Source organism: Macrotis lagotis, chromosome 5, assembly GCF_037893015.1.
Source record: "Macrotis lagotis isolate mMagLag1 chromosome 5, bilby.v1.9.chrom.fasta, whole genome shotgun sequence".
Classification (NCBI taxonomy): domain Eukaryota; kingdom Metazoa; phylum Chordata; class Mammalia; order Peramelemorphia; family Peramelidae; genus Macrotis; species Macrotis lagotis.
The window spans coordinates 243,689,731-243,711,327 of record NC_133662.1 but is presented as its reverse complement, the minus strand read 5'-3'; the positions used below and the strand labels follow the sequence as shown (position 1 = coordinate 243,711,327).

The 21,597-nt window shown below is 49.0% G+C and overlaps 1 protein-coding gene across 1 annotated transcript in view; it reads left to right on the top strand.

Annotated features, from left to right (window-relative positions):
• LOC141488818 (reticulon-4 receptor-like 1) overlaps window positions 1-12,624 on the top strand; it is a 132,259-nt gene extending 119,635 nt beyond the window's left edge. The window contains exon 2 of the mRNA XM_074189196.1: window positions 9,275-12,624. Within this exon, the coding sequence (XP_074045297.1) occupies window positions 9,275-10,617 (1,343 nt within the window). The 3' untranslated portion in view covers window positions 10,618-12,624. The remainder of the gene's footprint in view (window positions 1-9,274) is intronic.
• Window positions 12,625-21,597: the final 8,973 nt, after the last annotated feature.

Genomic DNA, 21,597 nt, shown 5'->3' with positions numbered 1-21,597 from the left:
GCTCTTCCTAGAGCATCCCCTTCTCTTCTCATTGGCTCTGTCCTTCAAGGCCTCCTCCTTGCACTCTGAGGACAGAGGGACAGATGAGATGGATGACACGAGCTGGGTGTCCAGGAAGGGAGAGAAGGGAGACCTGTGTGAGTCGCCCTGATGACTAAACTAGCTGGATGATCTTTGGTGGGCCAACTTGCCTTCAATCTTCTACCTCCATGTCTATATAGAAATTGGCTTCCACTAGGAAAATTTTCCTACCTCCCCTCCATCTAGCTCCTTCTCCAAGAGGCCCTTCCAGAAAGCCATTCCACCCACCCTACCACATTCCCTAGGCAGAAGTGCTCTCCAAACCCAGTATCCTTCCTCACCCCCATTCTGGGCTTTTTTCCTAGTCCTGTTCATCCTCTATTTTATATTACTTCTCTCTCTCTCTCTCTCTCTCTCTCTCTCTCTCTCTCTCTCTCTCTCTCTCTCTCTCTCTGTCTCTGTCTCTGTCTCTGTCTTGTTCTCATAGACAGAAGAGAGAAGCAAAGAGACAGAGATAGAAGAAAGAGAGAAGAGGGAGAGACAGAAAAGGAAATAAGTACAAAAGAGAAACAGACAGAAAAAGAGACTCAAAGAGGGGAGATAGAAGAGACAGAGAGAAACAAAGAGAGATAGAGACAGAGGGACAAAGAAAGAGAGAAAGAGAGAGATGAAGAGAGAAAAACAAAAAGACAAGAGACAGAAAGTCACTTCTACTGAAGGGATGGAGGTGACCCTGAGCTCTGGAAGGGAGACTGTGCCAATAGAGTGTGAGTCCTGCCGGTTCCTAATAATAACTGATGTTTATAGAGAGTTAGAAAGTCTGCAAGCTTTTTGCCTGAATCATCTCATTGGAGCCTCACATCATTAAACACCATTCTATGTAGTGTAGTGAGGTTTGATCCTGGAGTCTGTGGACCTGGGTTCGAATCTAAGCTCTGCTCCTCACTACCTGGTAGCCTGCTCATTTCACTTTCCTTTCCTAGAACTCAGATGCCTTCCCTGTAAAATGAGAGGGTTCAGACCAGATCCCGTTTCTCCATCTATGATCCTATGATGCCCATTTTGAGAAATATTTACAAGGACACAGACTCAAAAAATAAAGAAATGGAAGAAACATCTGGGGCTTGGGTCTTTCTGATTCTAAATCCCTGTTGATTCAGTAACACATTTATTAAATGACTCCTTTGTGCCTGCCATTATGCTGGATATGGACCTGGAGTCAAGAAGACCTGAGTTCAAATTCTACCGCAGACATTCATTGTGTGAGACCCTAGGTAAGTCACTTAACCTCTATTTGCCTTGGCTTCCTCATCCGCTCAATGGTAATCATAACAGCACCTTTCTCCCAGGAATGTTATATTTGTACAATGCTTTGTGAACCTAAAGGAGCTATAGAAATACTAGATATCACCACCATCATCATCATCATCTTTATCATCATCATCATTATTATTATTCCTGAGTAATTATAGGCCAGATATGACTCAGCCTTGTAATGTAGGTTTAAGATAGCAATGAGGTGAGATTCTTGTAGCCCACTTAACAGTTAACATAAAATTTACTTGGTTTGGATGGATGAGGGTCCTTTCTTGCCTCCATATTGGTCAGATCAACTGGGCAGAGTATGATGATCTCCATGGAGATATAAAACCCCTCCGAAGTCTTAGGGAGCTCTGTTCTCTTGGGCTGGCCTTCTATGTCCTTAGAGATACTGGGATGCTGAGCTAGCAGCTCAAGGAATCAGCACCTGGACAAAAAAAATAAATAAACCCTCGTCCCAACCTATGTGGCAGAGACCTGCCTTAGGAGACATTGTTCCTACCACAGGAATAATTCAACGTATTCATGGGTAAGCAAATTTACGATCTATAAAAGAGATATATAGAGTGCTTGGGGGAGGACCATTCTGACTCTGGGAATCAGGAATAACCTCTTGGAAAGAAGTGACCCTTGAGCTGAGCTTAAGCAGTGACTGGAGGTTGGAAGAGGGAGAAACCGTCAAGCATGAGATGACAGCCACTGAACAAAGACATGAGACTGGAGGAGTGTTCTGAACCGGGGCAGAGTAGGTAGGCCCATTTGGCTGAAAGATTCAGTGTAGGAGGAAGAGTAATATGTAAATTCTCTTGGAAAGATAGATTGGAGCCAACAGGGAAAGACTTTAAATGTCAGATACTGGCGCTTGTAGCTTTTTCTTTAAAGGCACCAGGGAACCCATTGAAGTTCCTTGAGTAGATGAGTGACCCAGTCACACCAGCCCTTTAGGAATGTAGGACTAGATAAGTTAAGGAAAAGTAAACCTCAGACACTAGGGAACTGTCCTGGATTGGAAACTATAAATGCATATGGCCCCAGATGACCAACTGTCTGACCCTGAGCAGATCATTCACTTTCTTGAGTCTCAACTCCCTCATTTGCAAAATGAGGATGATTATTATGGTCCATCTCAGGAGGTTAGTAGCTTTAAAAAAAAAAAGCTTCCAAATGCTAAGACTTGCCAATCCTTTTAAAAAAGTTTTTATTGGGGCAGCTAGGTGGTGCAGTGGATAGAGCACCGACCCTGGAGTCAGGAGTACCTGGGTTCAAATCTGGTCTCAAACACTTAATAATTACCTAGCTGTGTGGCCTTGGGCAAGCCACTTAACCCCATTTGCCTTGCAAAAGCCTAAAAAAAATTTTTATTGTTCACATTTGGGGTTTTCTCTCCAGCTCATTTGACAGATAAGGAAATGGAGGCAAATAGGGTCTGATATGCCTTACCCAGGATCATACAACTATTAAGTGTCTGAGGCCAGATTTGAACTCCTGGTGCCCTATTTAGCTGGGCCACCTAGGAGAGGGACTGTTGGAATTTTTCTTTTTGTCCTCAGTGCTTGGCCCATAGTAAACATTCAATAAATGCTTGCTAACTGATTGTTCTGTAAAAGGAGTTCATTAGATGGATGAAAGAATGAATGAATGAATGAATGAATGAATAAGTGAATGAAAAAACATTTATTGTGTTCACATGCACCAATTATTAAGCACTGGGCAGCCAAATACAAAATCAAAGCCATACCTGCCCTCTAGGATTTTTATGTCCTAATGGGAGAAAACAGTAGTGACCCTGGTAGCAAGGGCCACTTCGGTGCAGAAGGTTACAGGGAAGCTGAAGGGAAGTTGACACACCCCCATCCATGAACAAAGGCAGAGCTGGAACTTTTGATGAAGAGGCTGGAGAGAAGGACTTGGTCATCTCTAAAATCTTTCCAGCCCCCCAGAGGCTCTGAGTTTATTAGACTGTGAACTGACAGAGCACAGAGACCCTGGTCTAATCTTTTTCTGCACCGTCCCTAGCAAGGTGTTCTCCAGCAGGAGGTATTTGCTTGATCTTATTGAACAGACCTGACTGTGTTGGGAAGGAGGTAGGAGCTCCGTGAACATTCCTCCTTCTCTCAGCTGTCCCAGGGTGGATAGACTTGCCTCAAGGTGCAATTAGCTGCCTATTACTGGAGGTCTCCAAGCAAAGGCCATGGGGGACAAGGCTTGGGGAGATCTTGTAAAGGGGATGTAGGTTTATTCCAATCGCCTGGAATAGATGACCTTGAAACTCACGTTCAGCTGTGTCCTAGGAGACAGCCACGGTGGGTCTGGTGTCAAACAGGGAGTTCAAATCCCGGGACTGCTTTGGGAACTGTTTGGGGGATGCCCTCCTTCCCCTCTTTTCCTGCCCTCCCCTCCCCTCTTCTTCTGTCTTCTCCCCCCACCCTTTCCCCTCTTCTCCCCTTGCCTCCAAGCCCCTCTCCTCCTTTTCTCTCTCTCTGTCAATCCACTGATTGTGTGAGCTTCGGAACAGGGGGCCCTCTCTCTGGGCCTCAGTTTCCTCAGTTATAAAATGAGCGAGTTGGATGAAATGACCCCCTCCCAGCTCAAAAGACATTGAGGGGAGGGCACGAGAGCCCTGCCCCCCACTAGATCCCAGCCCCCATGCCGGACTGCTCCCATACGGGCCGGGGCAGGGCGAGGCGGGGCCCGGCCCCCAGCTCCCCAAAGCGGCGAGTCGGCCGCCCCTAACCCGATTATGCACGAAGCCAATGATCTGCGATGATTTTTATGGGCTGGAAACGTTCTGTTGGCGGGAGCGGGGGGGCGGGGGGGCGGGGGGGGACGGGAAGCAGCTGTCACTCTCCGGGAGCCCATAACTCCCAGCAGCTGGGAGCTGTCACTTATTTACGAGCCCGTTTGCAGCAAACGAGGGGGGCGGCAGCGGGAGCCCAGAGGCCCCGCAGCCCGGGGGGCAGGGCCTGGAGCCCGGGGGGCCGGGCCCGGGAAGGAGGGGGCGAGGGAAAGAGGGAAGGATGGAGGGAAGGAGGAAGGAGGGAGGGAAGGAGGGAGGGAAAGAAGGAGCGATGGAGGAAAGGATGGAAGGATGGAGGGAAGGAGGGAGGGAAAGAAGGAGGGATGGAGGAAAGGATGGAAGGATGGAGGGAAGGAGGGAGGGAAAGAAGGAGGGATGGAGGAAAGGATGGAAGGATGGAGGGAAGGAGGAAGGAGGGAGGGAAGGAGGGAGGGAAAGAAGGAGCGATGGAGGAAAGGATGGAAGGATGGAGGGAAGGAGGGAGGGAAAGAAGGAGCGATGGAGGAAAGGATGGAAGGATGGAGGGAAGGAGGGAGGGAAAGAAGGAGGGATGGAGGAAAGGATGGAAGGATGGAGGGAAGGAGGGAAGGGGAGGGAAGGAGGGAGGGAAAGAAGGAGCGATGGAGGAAAGGATGGAAGGATGGAGGGAAGGAGGGAGGGAAAGAAGGAGGGATGGAGGAAAGGATGGAAGGATGGAGGGAAGGAGGAAGGATGGAGGGAAGGAGGGAGAGAGGGAGGGAAGAAGGAAGGAAAGGATGGAAGGATGGAGGGAAGGAGGGAAGGAGGGAGAGAAGGAGGGAGGGAAAGAAGGAAGGATGGAGGAAAGGATGGAAGGATGGAGGGAAGGAGGAAGGAGGGAGGGAAGGAGGGAGGGAAAGAAGGAGGGATGGAGGAAAGGATGGAAGGATGGAGGGAAGGAGGAAGGAGGGAGGGAAGGAGGGAGGGAAAGAAGGAGCGATGGAGGAAAGGATGGAAGGATGGAGGGAAGGAGGGAGGGAAAGAAGGAGCGATGGAGGAAAGGATGGAAGGATGGAGGGAAGGAGGAAGGATGGAGGGAAGGAGGGAGAGAAGGAGGGAGGGAAAGAAGGAGGGATGGAGGAAAGGATGGAAGGATGGAGGGAAGGAGGGAAAGAGGGAGGGAAAAGGAAGGAAAGGATGGAAGGATGGAGGGAAGGAGGGAAAGAGGGAGGGAAGAAGGAAGAAGGAAAGGATGGAAGGATGGAGGGAAGGAGGAAGGAGGGAGAGAAGGAGGGAGGGAAAGAAGGAAGGATGGAGGAAAGGATGGAAGGATGGAGGGAAAGGAGGAAGGAGGGAGGGAAGGAGGGAGGGAAAGAAGGAGGGATGGAGGAAAGGATGGAAGGATGGAGGGAAGGAGGAAGGAGGGAGGGAAGGAGGGAGGGAAAGAAGGAGGGATGGAGGAAAGGAGGGAAGGATGGAGGGAAGGAGGGAAAGAGGGAGGGAAGAAGGAAGGAAAGGATGGAAGGAGGGAGAGAAGGAGGGAGGGAAAAAGGAGGGATGGAGGAAAGGATGGAAGGATGGAGGGAAGGAGGAAGGAGGGAGGGAAGGAGGGAGGGAAAGAAGGAGCGATGGAAGAAAGGATGGAAGGATGGAGGGAAGGATGGAAGGATGGAGGGAAGGAGGAAGGAGGGAGGGAAGGAGGGAGGGAAAGAAGGAGCGATGGAGGAAAGGATGGAAGGAGGGAGGGAAGGAAGGAGGGAAAGAAGGAGCGATGGAAGAAAGGATGGAAGGATGGAGGGAAAGAAGGAGGGAAAGATGGAAGGAGAGAGGGAAGGAGGGAGAGAAAGAGGGAAGGAGAGAGGGGAAGGAAGGAAGGATAAGGGAAGGAGGGAGGGAAAGAGGGAAGGAGGGAGGGAGAGAGGGAAAGATAGGAGGGAAGAATGGAGGGAAGGAGTAAAAGATGGAAGTAAGAAGGGAGGGAGGGAGCAAAAAGGCTTTATGAGCCCATTTGCAGCAAACGAGGGGGGCGGCAGAGAGAGAGGAGAGGCAAGCTATACCCACCTATACTTTTGGAGTTTAAGGGTCTCAAACCTCCTTAGGGATGCCACTGTACCTGATGGGAGTCCCAGAGAGCCCAGGAAGGGCACGGTCAGGGGCAGGGGTGGGGAGTGCTGCTTCTCACCCTCACTTGATCAACACATTTCCCCAAAGAGAGTGAGTGGACAACTTTGAGAAGCAGGAGGGACACCAGAGTTCTCTTCTTGGGGGGACTCACTGTCATCTCAGGTTCTCAGCTCCTGGCTTTGTCTGTCACTTGGGGGGGAACCAATGACTTTTTTGAGTCTCCCCTCTGCCCCATCCCCACTCTTAGACTATGGATAGTCTCATCATGCACCAGTAAAGAGGCAACTCCCTGGAGAAGGAGGGAAGCCAAGCAGAGACCCACATAAATGGTGACTTTTCTATAAAGTCCCCATGACCCCTAACCAGGGAGACCCATGTTCCAGTTCCTGATTCTATGACTTGAGCACCCCAACTTGCCTTGGAGAAGGTGCTGATTAGATGGGAAGTGGGAGTTGCCTGTTTCAGTGGAGTCCTTTCCCATCTCCTTCTATAAATGCACATATTTTAAATGTCATTAAACTTGGAGGGAGGCAGTGTGGGGTAAGTACGGAGAGCTAGATTTGGAGTCAGGAAGACCTGTGCTCCAGGCTGTTATTCATTCATTCATTCATTCATTCAATCAGTGTTTGTTAGGCACCAAAGAATTGCCAGAAGTGTGGCTGGCACTGGAGAAACAAACTAGAATGAACACACATCTATATAGAAAAAACCTGGGCCTTGATGGAAAGACCTCCCAGATGAGGAAAGTCCCTTCACCCATACAGATCAGCACCTACTCTAAGGACCAAGTGAGGCCTAGGTCTCACAGTCAGTATGGGCTTGACTCTGGACTTGAATACAGTTCTCCTTGGATCCACATTCAATTCGTTACCCCTCAAATAACAAAACATTCACAAAGCAGATATAAATGAAGCCATTTCATCAGAACATTAGCAAGAAGGGCGGGGACTCTCCATCTTTTAGGGAAGGAATTTGGGTTGAACCCTGAAGGATACCTGGGGATCCCAAAAGATGGAGGTGGGGAGAGAGGGAAGCATTCCAGGGATGGGGGCAGTTCCATGGAGGAGATCCTGGAGGGAGAATGGCCAGTTCATTTGGAATGTCATGAACAATCTAAATAACCTCCATAGAGACAACTCTCTAGGATTATGAAGTTATAGATGGGTAGGTTGCTAGCATGCATTGGTGGAGGGGTGGCTAGATGGCGCAGTGGATAGAGCACTGGCCCTGGAGTCAGGAGTACCTGGGTTCAAATCTGGGCTCAGACACTTAATAATTACCTAGCTGTGCAGCCTTGGGCAAGCCACTTAACCTCATTTGCCTTGAAAAAAACTAAAAAAAAAATACATTGGTGGAGGGGATTTCCATTCTGGAATTTCATCTATAGATGAAAATTCCAGATCTGTACCAAAGTGGTAAATAGAGTTCTACGATGGAATCATCCAAGGAAGCATTTAGGTCCAGACACTGCCTGGCTGCAAGGACTCAATAAAACCTGGGGTTTCTCTTCAGTTTCTTCATCTATGAAATGGAGACGGGGAAACCCTGATCTTCCTGCCTCCCCAGGCTGCTGCCAGAAACATCTTTGCACCCTCTGACCAGTCCCCTAAGAGTGAAGTGCTGTTCCAGGAGTGGGGGTGTGGGGAGGAGAGTGAGACCAGGGTCCTGGAATTCCCCCCTCCCCCCCTAAGTCTGCCTAACAAGGAAATTCTGTGGAAAGAAAGAACCCTCCTTCATTAATAATGCAATGGGAGGAGATCTCCACTTACAGTGACCACTGATCCACCCTGGAAAAGAGCAGGTAATGATGAACATTTGTAATGAGGCTGGTCTAATAATGAGTGTAGGACTATTATCAGACCACAGGCTGGACACATCCGAAAAATAAATTATTTTAAGGATCCATTAACGAATGCCTAATTAATGTCCAATTAGAGAAAGAGCTACAGAGGAAGTGCTCTGGACAGCCAGGGCCAGCTAGGAGGCTGAACATCAAGGGAGATGAAGCCAGGTCAAGGAGCAAGGGATGAGGGTAAGGAGGGAAAACAAAGGCTACGATGGGGGAGGCAGGGGAGACGGGGAGGGGCAGGGAAGTAGAGAGACAGCAACAGTTCTGGGGATCAGCCATCATCTTTCCCTGCTAGCGGTAAGCGCCCTTGTGATTCCGCCAGTCGTCTTGGGCTGCTGTTCCAGGAAAGGTGTCCCTTGATATTTTCTGGTTCTGAGATATTCTTCCCCTGATATATTTGTGGCCAAGGGTGAGTCCTGGGGCTTGGCATTGGAGCTCTTGCCAGGCTTAGGAATGTTCTGGATCAGCAGCTTCATCTCCAATGGCCTTGGCTGGGGCCCCTGCTCTCCTGCAACCTCACCCTAACATTGGTGTGGCTGGGACTATGTGGGACCTGCTTCCCCCCAATCCCAAAGGAACCCCATGCAGAGACTTGGGTGGGGAGTGGGGACAGAGGAAGAGGGCAAGAATTAAACAGGGACAAGTTGTCCCTTCAGAGTTGATGCCATCCCTTTCCCACCTCTGCAGCTAGGGGAGACGTTGGAGAGACGTTGGGGAGGGGTTGGATTCCATGATTACTAAGCTCCTTCTGTCTCTTGAATTCTACAGCTCTGTGATTCCCAACACAAGGCTAAAGTCTAGAGAGTTGAAGCCTTAGCATATGGTGCCTTGGGCCTGGTGGAGAGTATTTCCCCCAGTGCCTTACCCATTTCACTGTAGGGTGGGCACATCAGATTCATGTCCACCCTCTTGGGAGCTGTATCTTCTTTCTCCAACACTCACACCAACCTCTTTGGCCTCTAAGTTTCCTTTAAGTTCACATCTCTGCCTTCCCCAGCATTCAGAGGCTGTGAGCCTGAAGCCTGGGGCAGGATGGAACCCACGGAACTGAAGGTGGGCAGGCACCTTCTGAGCCCGTCCTTGATCCGAAAGCAAGGGTAAAGATTCTCAGGAGAGAACGCCCAGGTCCTCTCCCCTTCTTCACCCCCCTCTGTCCTCCCTGCCCTTTCTGGAGCCCCCTAACCTAGCTCTCTTCTCTCGCACAGGTCACTATGTGAAGTTGTTCCTGGTCCTTTGTGGTCTGGAGCTCCAGGTGGGCATCTGTTGCCCCGTTGACTGTGTGTGCTACCCAGCACCCATGACTGTCAGTTGCCAGGCTCATAACTTTGCCGCCATCCCTGAGGGCATCCCAGAGGACAGTGAGCGCATTTTCTTGCAGAATAACCAGATTGGCTTCCTTCTCCCAGGCCACTTTAGCCCGTCTATGGTCACCCTCTGGATCTATTCCAACAATATCACCTTCATCGACCCTGACACCTTCAAAGGTTTCGTGCATTTGGAGGAGCTTGACCTGGGGGATAACCGCCACTTGCGGACCTTGGCCCCAGAGACCTTCCAGGGCCTGGCCAAACTCCACGCCCTCTACCTATACAAGTGTGGGCTCAGTTCCCTGCCAGCAGGCATCTTCAGCGGCCTCCACAACCTCCAGTATCTCTACCTTCAGGACAATCACATTGAGTTTCTCCAGGATGACACTTTTGTGGACCTCGTCAACCTCAGCCACTTGTTCCTCCACGGCAATAAACTCTGGAAACTCACCCAGAACACCTTCCGGGGACTGGTCAACCTGGACCGCTTGCTCCTACATGAGAACCAACTGCAGCTGGTGCAGCATCGGGCCTTTCATGACCTCCAGAGACTCACCACCCTCTTCCTTTTCAACAACAGCCTCTCTGAACTTCAGGGGGACTGCCTCACCTACCTGGGGGCCCTGGAGTTTCTCCGACTCAACGGCAACCCCTGGGACTGCGGCTGCCGGGCCCGATCATTGTGGGAATGGCTGCGGAGGTTCCGGGGGTCCAGTTCCAGTGTCCTCTGTGCTTCCCCGGAGGCGATGCAGGGTCGGGATCTGAAGCTGCTCCAGGCCCAGGACTTCAAGAACTGTACAGGGGCCGAGTCTCTGCACCAGCTCAAATCCCATACCCTCACTACCACCGACCGGGCGGCTCGCAAGGAGCATCACCCTCCCCATGGTGGCCCCAAGGAGAAGGGGTCCCAGCACAGTCTCCATGGCCACCAGCCTGCCTCCCGCCCGGGATCTAGAAAGCCCGGAAAGAACTGTACCAACTACAGAAATCGCAACCAGATCTCCAAACCGGGGGCTGGTGGGGTCCGGAAAAATGGCCACGAGGTCCAGGACTATGCACCCGACTATCACCACAAGTTTAGCTTTGACATGATGCCCACAGCACGCCCCAAAAAGAAGGGCAAATGTGCCCGGAGGACCCCCATTCTTTCACCCAGTGGGGTGCAGCAGGCCTCCAAGGGCAGCGCTCTCAGGGCCTCCCTCCTGGCGTGGATCCTGGTGCTGGCAGTTACCCTCCGCTGATAGCTTGGGAGGGCAGTTGGCCAGGGCACTGCCACCTATCTACAAAGGAACAGAATTTCTTTTTTCTTTTTTTCTACGCAGAGGATTTGCCAGTTCCAGGGAAAGGATGGCGGAGGCTTTGGCCAGTCTCTGTCCACGGCCTGGTGGATTATCAAGCCCAAACTGTACAGCACCCACAGTGGAAGGGGATTAGAGGCGTTATCAACCCAGCTGTCACAAATGGCCCTGTCCGAGCACCCACTGAAACTGCCAACCCAAGAGAGGAGATTAAAAAAAAAATTTAAAAAAAGACACAAGCTAATCCTTCATTAGCAACAACTGAACAAATACACAGCCAGGAGCTGTGTTCTCTACAAATCCTGTTCATTTTAGAGGGGTTTGAAAGACCCCATGCTTCTGGGATGGAGCAAAACAGTTCTATGATAAATGAGGACCACAGAAATCCTGAGCGTGTCCACAGAGTGGATGGGCTGCCTGTGTACAATCCTTGGACCCCTTGGGACCCCTCTGGGGGGTCGGGGCCTCTCACATTCCTGTATCTCAGGCAAGGCTGGCCTTTTAGCACTCCATCGCTGGGCTCCCGAGGAGCCAACTACCAAAGGAAAGATTATGAAAGGCCAGGATTTAGACCTTCCTGGGACAAGTGAGGCTCTTGCCGAAGGTGGGGTTTCCTAACTGTTCACTTATATATATATTCTCTCTCTTTCTATATATATAAATGCACAGGCCCTCCCCCTTCAGTTATCAAACTGTACATCTTATATCATGTTTATAAACTATATGGAAAGATATCTGCTGAAACTAAGGATTGTATTGGTGAATTTTTAGTGGGGGGAAAAGGTTCTCTAATTTTTTCTTTTTTTGGTCTAGGAAAAACTTGGTAGCCATACTTACAAAACCCGAGCCTGGCCCCGTCCAAGGTTGGGGGTGATTGTGGAGGAACGGAAGGTGGCAAGAGTCACTTCAGGGGACCAATGTTCTTAGTGGCTTAGGGTACTTTTTATATGCAATGAATTCCCATCTACCTCCCTTTCCCCCCATCCCCCAATACCTCCTCACATCTCCTGGAGCATCTTCTGTGCCCAAGGAGGGGAAAGAAAACCCAACAGCTGTGGGTTTTCTAATGAACCAGGTCCCTGCGGGATGAACAGAGTGAGGAGGGAGAAAGGAAGATGATTGTTTGGCTTATAAGCTGAAGAATGAAGCCGTTTTAAACAGTGTTAGTCCAACAGGTGTGGACAGTGCAGCTAGCCTAGAATTTGCCTAGGAGTGGGGCAAGAGGACAGGAGAGGAGACTCATAGCCAATCATTAAACCCAACCCAACTGATGACTTTTCTTATGACTTGGGGAGAGAAGGGGATTATGCAAAAGGGCAGGAAAACCACCAACTAAGGGGTGGCAAGCACATCACCATTGAGCTTTATTGAGCTAAAGGTTGGGGATACCAAAAAAGGCAAAGACAATCCCTTCCCTCAAGGAGCTTACGTTCTAATGGAGAAGGTAATATGCAAGCGATTGTCCACGCGAGATACATACAGTGTAAGGGGGTGTGATCTCAGGGGGAAGCGGGGCCCTCAGATACTGGCCTAATACTCAAGGGGTCCCCAGGACAGAGCTCAGGAACTGAGAGGGCTTTCACTCTTATACTGCTTGAAGGTTATGGCTCCCAAAGAACAGACTAAGGAGATTTTAGGATCAGATATAGTGATTGGAAAAAAAAAATCTCCTCTAGTTAAGAGAAGTTAAGATGGGGAAGGGAGTAGGAGACAGGAGGAAGCCCGAGTTTCCATTTCTATCTTTGAGCCCAACACTTGGCCTAGAAGCACCCCTCCAACTACCTTAGCACAATCCCACCTCACCCTGTTCCCCCCCCAAATGAGGGTTGCTGATATTTTTTCTGCATTTTGCACAAACAACAAACACAAATTTCCCCATCGGAGAGGGTGTGAGAGGAAAGAAACACTGAATCCAATTAGGGAGAGAAAAACAATAAAAAAAAATTTATCTTGGACAAGAAAGCTCTGTTTTTCATTTCCTAACCCAACATTCTTGAAGGAGTGACAGATCTCTGGGCTTGTGTGGGGCCTGCAGAGCCTGGGCACAGCTCTGAGAAGATGGCACGCTTGCTGGTATATTGGAGACGTGTGGAGCAGGGGCACGTTGACTCATAGGGACAGCCAGAGAAAGGAGGGGGGGGAAAGACAGAAACACCACTTGTTCTCCAGATCTTCCTTCGTAGGGAACATGATTCACTCCCCACTCGCTGCCGGAGCTGGGTCGGCACTGCCTCTGCTGTCCCTCTGCTGAACAGGCTGGTCCTGGTTCCTCTTTGGCCTCCTCCCAGAAGTCCTGGGACCAGCTGGCACTACTACTGAGGCTTATCCACCTCAGGGGGTCCCCATGGCTAGAAGGGGGCAACCATGTCCCGGGGCAGAGACGTCAGCAGGGAATTCTATGTTTCTGTCCTAGGAAGTCCAAGATGTAGGAAACCTGGGGGTGGGTGGGGGGAAAGGATCCTCTTGCAAATGAGGCTGGGACAAGGGAATCCAGCTTGTTCATGGATGGGTGCTTCCAACTCTTAAGGCTTTAGAAAAATGAAATGATGCCCAAAGAGCAGGGAAAGAAGGAATAGTTAGCTTCAAGTTCTGGACAGTCAAATCCTGGTTTCTACTAAAGGGAGACACAAAGAAGCCAGAACAAATAATCTAGTCTCTCATCACCCCCAGGGGTCCCCCATTCTAACTGGTGGCAATGCAACAATCCTGGCCATCTTACAACCAGAGGATATTGTTACGTTCCTTATTTCATTTCCAAGTTTGGACATCAAAGCCCTCGGTGGGAAAATGAAGGCTATAAGCACTTTATTAATTTTTTTAAAAGACTTGGTAAGTCCTGTAATATGAAAAGTGAAATGTCAGTACAAGGGATGCTAATGTTTTATAAATGACCCAGCTCCATCAGCCCAGCAGACTCTCGTGGCCGAATGTTATTAGAGGCGAGGCAGTGGGGCCCAGAACCTGAGTTATATTTTTAGTAGCTTTTCCTCTAAGAGGTAGAGGAAATAAAGTCAACTCCTCTGTGTATTACATCACTTGTCAGTCACCAGCTTACATTCTTAGCAGTAAGAGGACACCGCTGCCAACAAACCCAAAGATGACAAATTGGTTGATAAGTGAAGGCCCCCCCTTGCCCACCCGACTCAGGGCTTCTTCCTCTAGGCTGCCGCTCCCTCTGGCTCTTATTCTGGCCCTTTCTTTGCTGCAGGGGGCAAGGCTCCTAGACTTGCAGCTTGGGGCTTCAAGGTCTGGGTCTAGATTCTCTGGCATCCCTCGAGACTGGCCATCTTCTCTTGGGTGTGCCATCCTGAAAGTTCTCGGCTGGGGCAGTCCAGGCTCCATCTCCCTCCCCAGAAGTTCTCTCCTGTTATCTGAGCCATCCCCCTCTCCCCACCTTCTCCTAACACCTCTCTTCTCTCAGTGGACAGCACAAAAGGGACTGGGGTAGCCCTGGGGATGCTCCTGGCTGCCATCTGCCACTGGGAGTTGGGGGTCAGGAGCTACACGAACCTCCCTTTCTTAAGCAGCCCCCTAAATCTGCCTGCCTGCTTCCTACCATGGCGCGTCTCCCTTGCTCTGAGATGTGGAACTCCCCTCTCCACGGTTCTATAAGCTGGCACAGGGATGCGCATTCTAGCCCGTTCCCCTACACTGACACTTGCCAGCATTTCACCATCAAAACTTTCATCTTCTGTTTAGCCAGATCCTTCCATCTGTGCCAACAAATTGGGACTGCTCCCCAGAAATCCATCCGGGCTGGAGGCCCATTCCCAGACACCTGCTGCTTCTCAAAGTGGAGGATGCTTGCTAATGACTGTCTCTGTGAAGCCGCTCTCTGCTTCACTTTGCTTCTCTTTCTATCTGTACCTTCTCCCCAGGGTGACCACCCATCAAAGGCACTTGCCTACATGGCAACCCTCCTCCTCTCATTTCCCTCCCCAGGGTGGGACTTCCCGATCGCCAAGAATGGGATTAACAAGAGAACCCCTGACCTTTCCCAGGAATGCCCTGATGACTCTTCTGTTTGGTGCTGTTTACCCCTGAGGAGTCAGGTACCCTAGCACCGCCATTGGCCGATGGGGAGACTTGGCTGAGCATCTTCCACTGAGCCAGGTGTAAGGCAGCACTGCCTTGTGGGAGATTCAAGAGTACAAGATCCGTGGGACCTGCAGCCTGGGGGGAGACAAGAACTGAACAAAGGGGTAACAAGACAAGGCTGCCGTGACAAGTGTTGAGGAGGGTGAATGAGATTTGGGGGTGGGGAACCAAGAAAGGATTCGAGGAGGTGAAAAATGAGTTAGACCCTGAAGGTTAGGTTGTATTTCAGACAAGAGAAAAGATAGAGGCAAAGGTGCAGAGGGAGGAACATGAACACTAGGTGTGGGGAACAGGGAACAGATACAGCTGGTTAGAAGGAAAGGTCAATGACTAGGGCTAGCAGAGAGCTCACTGGGAAGGCAGCTTTTGGTGATGAGCTGTTTTCTCTCAGCTCACCATCAGCCACTCTGTAAGGCCACTGTCCAGGGCCCCCAGAACCTAAAGGGTCTTAAACCTGAGGTGGGGCAACTTGGTTTTATTTAATTCGATTTTTTTTCTTTTAGGTTTTTGCAAGGCTAATGGGGTTAAGTGGCTTGCCCAAGGCCGCACAGCCAGGTCATTACTAAGTGTCTGAGGCCGGATTGGAACTCAGGGACTCCTGACTCCAGGGCCGGCACTCTATCCACTGCACCACCTAGCCGCCCCCTTGATTTTATTTTCATTTCAAATTCTCTGAGAAGACAAGAACAATAAAAACCATTACAAATATGCATGGACGTGCAAAACAAATTTCATTAGCTAGGTTTTGGAGACGTTGTTTAAGGGAGACTTGTCAAATAGCAGCTGGTCATATCAGAGGCAGTGTAGGATCCTGGATAGAGTCCTGGTCCTGCTGTCAGGAAGACCTGGGCTTGAATCTTGTCTCTGATACAATGATCATAGCTAGTGTTTCTCCAGTGCTTTTAAATTTGCAAAACACTTTGCATGTTTCTAGATCTTAAATCACTACTTTATGAAGTAGGTCGGTGCATGAACTTGTTTCTTAAAAATTTTTTTATATAATCCCATGCATTTTATTTTATGCATTTAAAAATCATTATTCCTGGGGGCAGCTAGGTGGTGCAGTGGATAGAGTGCCGGCCCTGGAGTCAGGAGGACCTGAGTTCAAATCCGACCTCAGACACTTAATAATTACCTAGCTGTGTGACCTTGGATAAGTCACTTAACCCCATTGCCTTAAATAAATAAAAAAAATTTAAAATAAAAATATAAAATAAAAACAATGTTCCCATAAGGGGTCCATCACACCATCAGAAGGATCCATGACACAAACATAAGGCTAAGAATCCCCACTTCAAAATCTTCTCTCTCTCTTTTTACTGAGACTTTGAGAAGATATAAGCTGAAGCTGCAGCTGCCAAGCCTGTAGGGTGCCTCCAGATGGAGTGAGGGATCAATGGGGGGGACACTGATTTTGGAGGTCCACAGCTCTCCAGTGGTGATATGAGACACTGTCTTGCAAGTAACCTTTTGGAATATATGCCACCTCCTCCTGAATAACCCCTGGATTGCTTTTTTGGTGCTAATAAGGAACAAATACTAAGAAAAACAAAGTGGACCCCGATTTGGAAATATGCTGCATTAACAATGACCATGTAGAATCTTCTTGGACCTTCAGCAGAGGAAGACTCCCCAAGGGCACCAGAGAGTATAGAAACAGGGAAATTGTCTCTCTCTCTTCCCTACATGTGTGAGCCCAGTCATTCCCTGTCTTTATCTACTCTCCATCTGCCTCTTCCCCAACACCAGTCCCATCTTCCTTCTCTTTGAAAAGTCAGTTTCTAAATGGCTGTTTAACCAATCAGCCATTACTCTATCCTATGTCACCAATTCCCTACCATCAGTTCATAATGGGCCAATTTTGCTTTTTACCTTCTGTCTGCTCAGAGAATATCTCAAGAACCTTTGATTGTGTGTTAAAATATCCTCTGCAATTCCTTGTTCAATATCTCTTTCTGCTCCTCTAATTGTCCCTTTTAACTCTCCTCCTACTGTATAAATCTTCCCATCCTCCTCCTTTTCAGGCTGTTAATAAAAACAAGTTCTAAAAAAATATACATAAACATCTATTGTTGGTTAAATAACTCACAGCCAATCTAAGCCACCATCCATTTAGAGTTATTGCTCTGCATAACACAGCCCAGAAATCTTTGGTGCAGTCCGATGCCCACCTGCCCCCCCCAGTCCTTGCCTGACTCTGGTGATGGGGAGGCTCGAAATAAGGGAAGTTAATGTTCCCAGAAAGGCCGCCCAATGAAGGGGGACAAGGATGCCCAAGGGGCACCTCTTACAGCAGAGTGGGGAAGGGAGAGGAAGTGGAGACACTGTGGCTAGGAATCCAACCCAGTTAGGAGATGAGTTGTGCGAGTGAGGGGCTTAAGCTGAGAAGGGCCCTTGTTCAGGAACAGCAGATAATTTGAGTGGCATTTAAATTTGTTGCTTAAAAAGCCTCTTACCTTCAAAGAAAGTAAACCACCACCTCTCCTCCTCCTTCCCTACCCTCCCATCTCCCACCTCCAAGGCCCAGTTTTCAACCATGTGGTCAGGGGGTCGTTCCTCATTAAATCTAAGGACCAGGGCAGGGCAGGCAGGGCAGGGCTCTCCTCATCCTCAATCTAGGGAGATGGGCACATATTTCAAGGGACTTCTGCAAAGTGTTATCTTACATCACCAGTGGAGAGCTGTACCTCAGAGGTCATGGTACCTCCAAAATCAATGGCCCCCTCCACAAAGATGCCCCTCCCCCCTGGAGGCACCCCACAGACCTTGGCAGCTGCAGCTGCAGCTTTCGCCCTCTCTGAGTCTCACTAAAGTGAGAGGGAGAGGGAGATATATTAAACTCTTCAATCTCTGTAAGTGTCTTTTCCCATGAGGCAGATGCTAAGGAAGAAGGAAATGTGAATACCCAAGTACAGCTCAGGTACAGGAGTCATCTGGAAGCAGCCAGCCCTGGGTCACCTCTTCAGCATTGGAGGATGACGGTGTGTGTGTGTGTGTGTGTGTGTGTGTGTGTGTGTGTGTGTGTGTGTGTGTATTAGTGTGTGTTTTAGTGTGTCTATATTAGTAAAACAGACACACACATTCCGGGGTGTTTAACCTTTTCTGGGTCATGGGTGCACAGTCTGATGGAACCTATGAACCCTTTTACAAAATCATTTTTTAAAACTCATTCATGAGCAGCTAGGTAGCACAGTGGATAGCACACCAGCCGTGGAGTCAGGAGGAGGACCTGAGTTCAAATCCGACCCCAGACACTCAATTACCTAGCTGTGTAACTCTGGGCAAATCACTTAACTCCATTGCCTTGTCAAAAAAACCCCCAACAACCCAATCCCCCCAAAAAATGCCTTCATGAAATTACCTAGGGTAACAAAGGAAACTATATTGAAATGAAGGTAACATCTTTTCCCAGTTTCATGGAGCCCCTGAAATCTCTCTGCAGCTTCCAGAGATACCTGAACCCCAAGATCTAGAATCGAATAGTCTAGAAAAATTCCAGATGATAATGATCAAACAAGGGCTTTGGTTGTAGATAAAAAAGTGTTCAAGCAATTCAGCAGAAAGAGATGTGCTGACAAGTATTTAAGTTTTACTAGGGGTGAGGCCAAGTGTCAGAACACAAAGGCGTCCTGTCTTCAAGAAGCTTATGTTCTAATGGAGGAGACAGGATGGACATTAATAGGTGTAGACAAGATACATATGGAGAAAAGAAAGTCAAAAGTTGAGGTCAGAGACAAGGGAAAAAGAGAGACAGAGAGGGACAGAAAGAGAAAGGAAGAGAGGAAGACAGAGAGAGATAGAAAAAACATGAGGGAGGGACAGTGAGATGGAAAGACAGAAAGAGAGAGGGAGAGAAAAGAGAGAGTGGGACAAAGAAGAAAGGAAGAAGAGACAGAAAAACAAAGAGAAAGGCAAGAAGAGAAAGATAGAGGAACAGAAAGAAATGAATAAGAAAGGGACGGAGAATAAGAGAAAGACAGAAGGGCAGAGATAGGAGAGAAGAGAGGACAAAGAGAGAGGGGCAGAGACAAAAAAGAGAGGAAGATGGACAGAGAAAGACAGAGATATGGAAAGACATGATAGAGAGGGACAGAGACACGTGATAGAGGAGCAAAGAGAGTGAGACTTGGACAGATAAAGACAGAGGGACAGAGACTGAAGAGAGAAGGGAGAAGGGAGACAGAGACAGAGAGGGACTGAGAGACAGAAAAGAGAGAGGGACAGTGAGCCATGGACAGAAAAAGAGAAACAAAATATGAGAGTGAGAAGAGACACTGGGACAGAAAAAAAAAGGAGAAGGGAGACAGAGGAAAAGAGAGAAAGAAAAAAGAGAAAGAGAGACGAGGGCACAGAAGGACATGATAGAGGAGCAGAGAGATGTGGACAGAGAAAGTCAGAGGGACAGACAGGAGAGAGAAAGGAGACAGAGACAGAGAAAAAAGAGGGAGACAGAGAGACCGAGAGATGGAAATATATGATAGAGAGGGAAGAGAGACTGAAACAGAGTTGGGGGGGGTGAGAGATAGAGACAGAGAGAAGGATGGGGGAGGGTGGAAGAGAGAATGAGAAAGAAAGAGAAAAAGAAATTAGCCTTCATCCTCCCCCATCACACGACACCTATATAAGTCACCGAGGCAACATGTCTGCCAATCCTTCTTTGAGTACATCAGAGTGGATTGTGACACTGTGGTGTTGCAGAGGTAGGTGTGTGTTCATATGTGTGTGTGTGCATGCGTGTGTGCATGTGTGTGTGTCCCAGAAATATGTGCCTGGGTCTCCAAACAGAGGAGGGGCTGCCACCTCCCTGCAGGGACAAGCGCAGCTCTGAGATGGACAGGGGGATCTCATTTTTTAAGTCCTTTTCCTCTGCACCTGGGCCCTCCCTCCTGGCTGCCCCTACACTCCAAGAGCCACCATTCCCCCAGATCCACGTCCCCCCACACCCCCCCACCCCAGTCCCCAGGCAGTCTGCCACCTCTCTCCCAGGCCTGCTCCATTGCCATTCTCCCCCAGTGCTTGGGGTCACAGAGGTCCCCAAGGTTGTTTTTCTTCTTTATCCAAGTGCCTGAGCCCCCAAAGGCTCTGGGGTCCCTGACCCTCACCTCTGCTGCCACCTGGAGCGTCTCTCGCTGCTTCATCTGAAGTATTTAAAGCTCTCACACTTTGCAAGCTTAAGGTACAGGCTGTTCTCAGCCCCAGAGTCTCACCCCCCCTTCCAGAAGCAGACCTGCTAGGTCGGTTTCCAATTTCGCTGGAGGATATGAGGAACGGGGCCAGCTCACACACAGTTCAGACAACAGACAGGAATGTAGACAGACGGATGACCGGCCCAACTGGAAGGCTCAGCGGGGCTTCCAACATCTCCCCTCCCTCTGACCCCCAAGTCCGCAGGCCTAAAGTGACAACTTTTCTCAGAAAAACTGTGGTTCCCCGCCTGCCTCCTTCCCCCGGCCCCCTTCACCACAACACTTTTCCTGCAAATCAACTTTCAGGGAGTCCCTCCGGGATGATGTAAACAGTGTGAAGCTCCAACTGTAATCGCTCCTGTTACTTCAATGTCTCACTCTCTGGCCGGAAGACTTCTCAGGCCAGAAGACATGCCAGTCAGAGCCTCCTCAAGGCCTCCTGGATGCCTCCAGACTCCTCCCCTGGAGTAGCTGCACCCTGGGTCTTCCTTCTCCCTGGTCTCATTTCCTAGTCTCTGCTCCCATCAGGCTGAGACACACCTCAACCCCATCACTAACCACTCAGCTGCTTCCCATCATGGTCCCCACTAGCTCACAGATACTCCAAGCTTCAACCTGTCTTCTCCCATGAAGACGGCGATGTGCCCAGGGTCATAGAGCAACCCAAAAGCCTCCTTGAATAATGAGACAAGGGGAGTCATTAAACTTCTGGTTCTGTTTTGACCATGGTGACTTTGAGCCATCATCAGCCCATGCTTCATTCATTGACCATGATGGAAAACGTGGTCATTAGAAGTCCCCTGGTGTTCTTTCCTTCTCCCTGCTCACACACAGTTCATACAACAGACAGGAATGTAGACTCCTCCTCCCTCCAGCAAATTCCAGAATTACTGCCCTGTTCTTTATAGTCTGGTCTAGTTTATAGGGGATGTCAACTTAGCATCTATGAACTTGTTTTTTAAATTTTGATAATTTTATTTCAATATACTTTGTCTTTCTATGCATTAAAAACATTATTCCAAGTAAGAACCCATAGAAAAGATCTTCACCAGATGGCCAAAGGGGTCCATCACATAAAAAAGGTTAAGAACCCATTTTGTTGTTATTCAGCCTTTTTTTAAAATTAATTTGAGTTTTACAATTTTTCCCCTAATCTTGCTTCCCTTCCCTCACTCCCCACCACCAACAGAAAGCAGTCTGTTAGTCTGTTTCCACGGTCATTTGGGGTTTTCTTGGCAAAGAGGCTGAAGTGGCTTGTCATTTCTTTCTCTGACTCATTTAATAAAAAAGGAAACTGAGGCAGAGTGAAAAAACTTGCCTAGGGTTACATAGCTAGTGAGTGTCTGAAGCCAAATTTGAACCCAGATCTTCCTGACTCTAGGCCTGGCACACTGTACCATCTAGTTATGTCCTAGTTTTAAAAAGAAAAAAAAAGTATTGTTCTTGGAATTAGAAACCCTGGGTTCCAACCCAATCTCTAATTGGCCTGCTGCGGGCCATTTCATTTCTCTCTATGCCTCAGTTTCCTCACTTATAAAATTCAAATTATAATATCTAACCCAATAACATCACTGAATGGCTGCTTCCATCAAGCCACCCAACAAAGGACCAGGGCATCCATTGAGAACAACACGTTCAG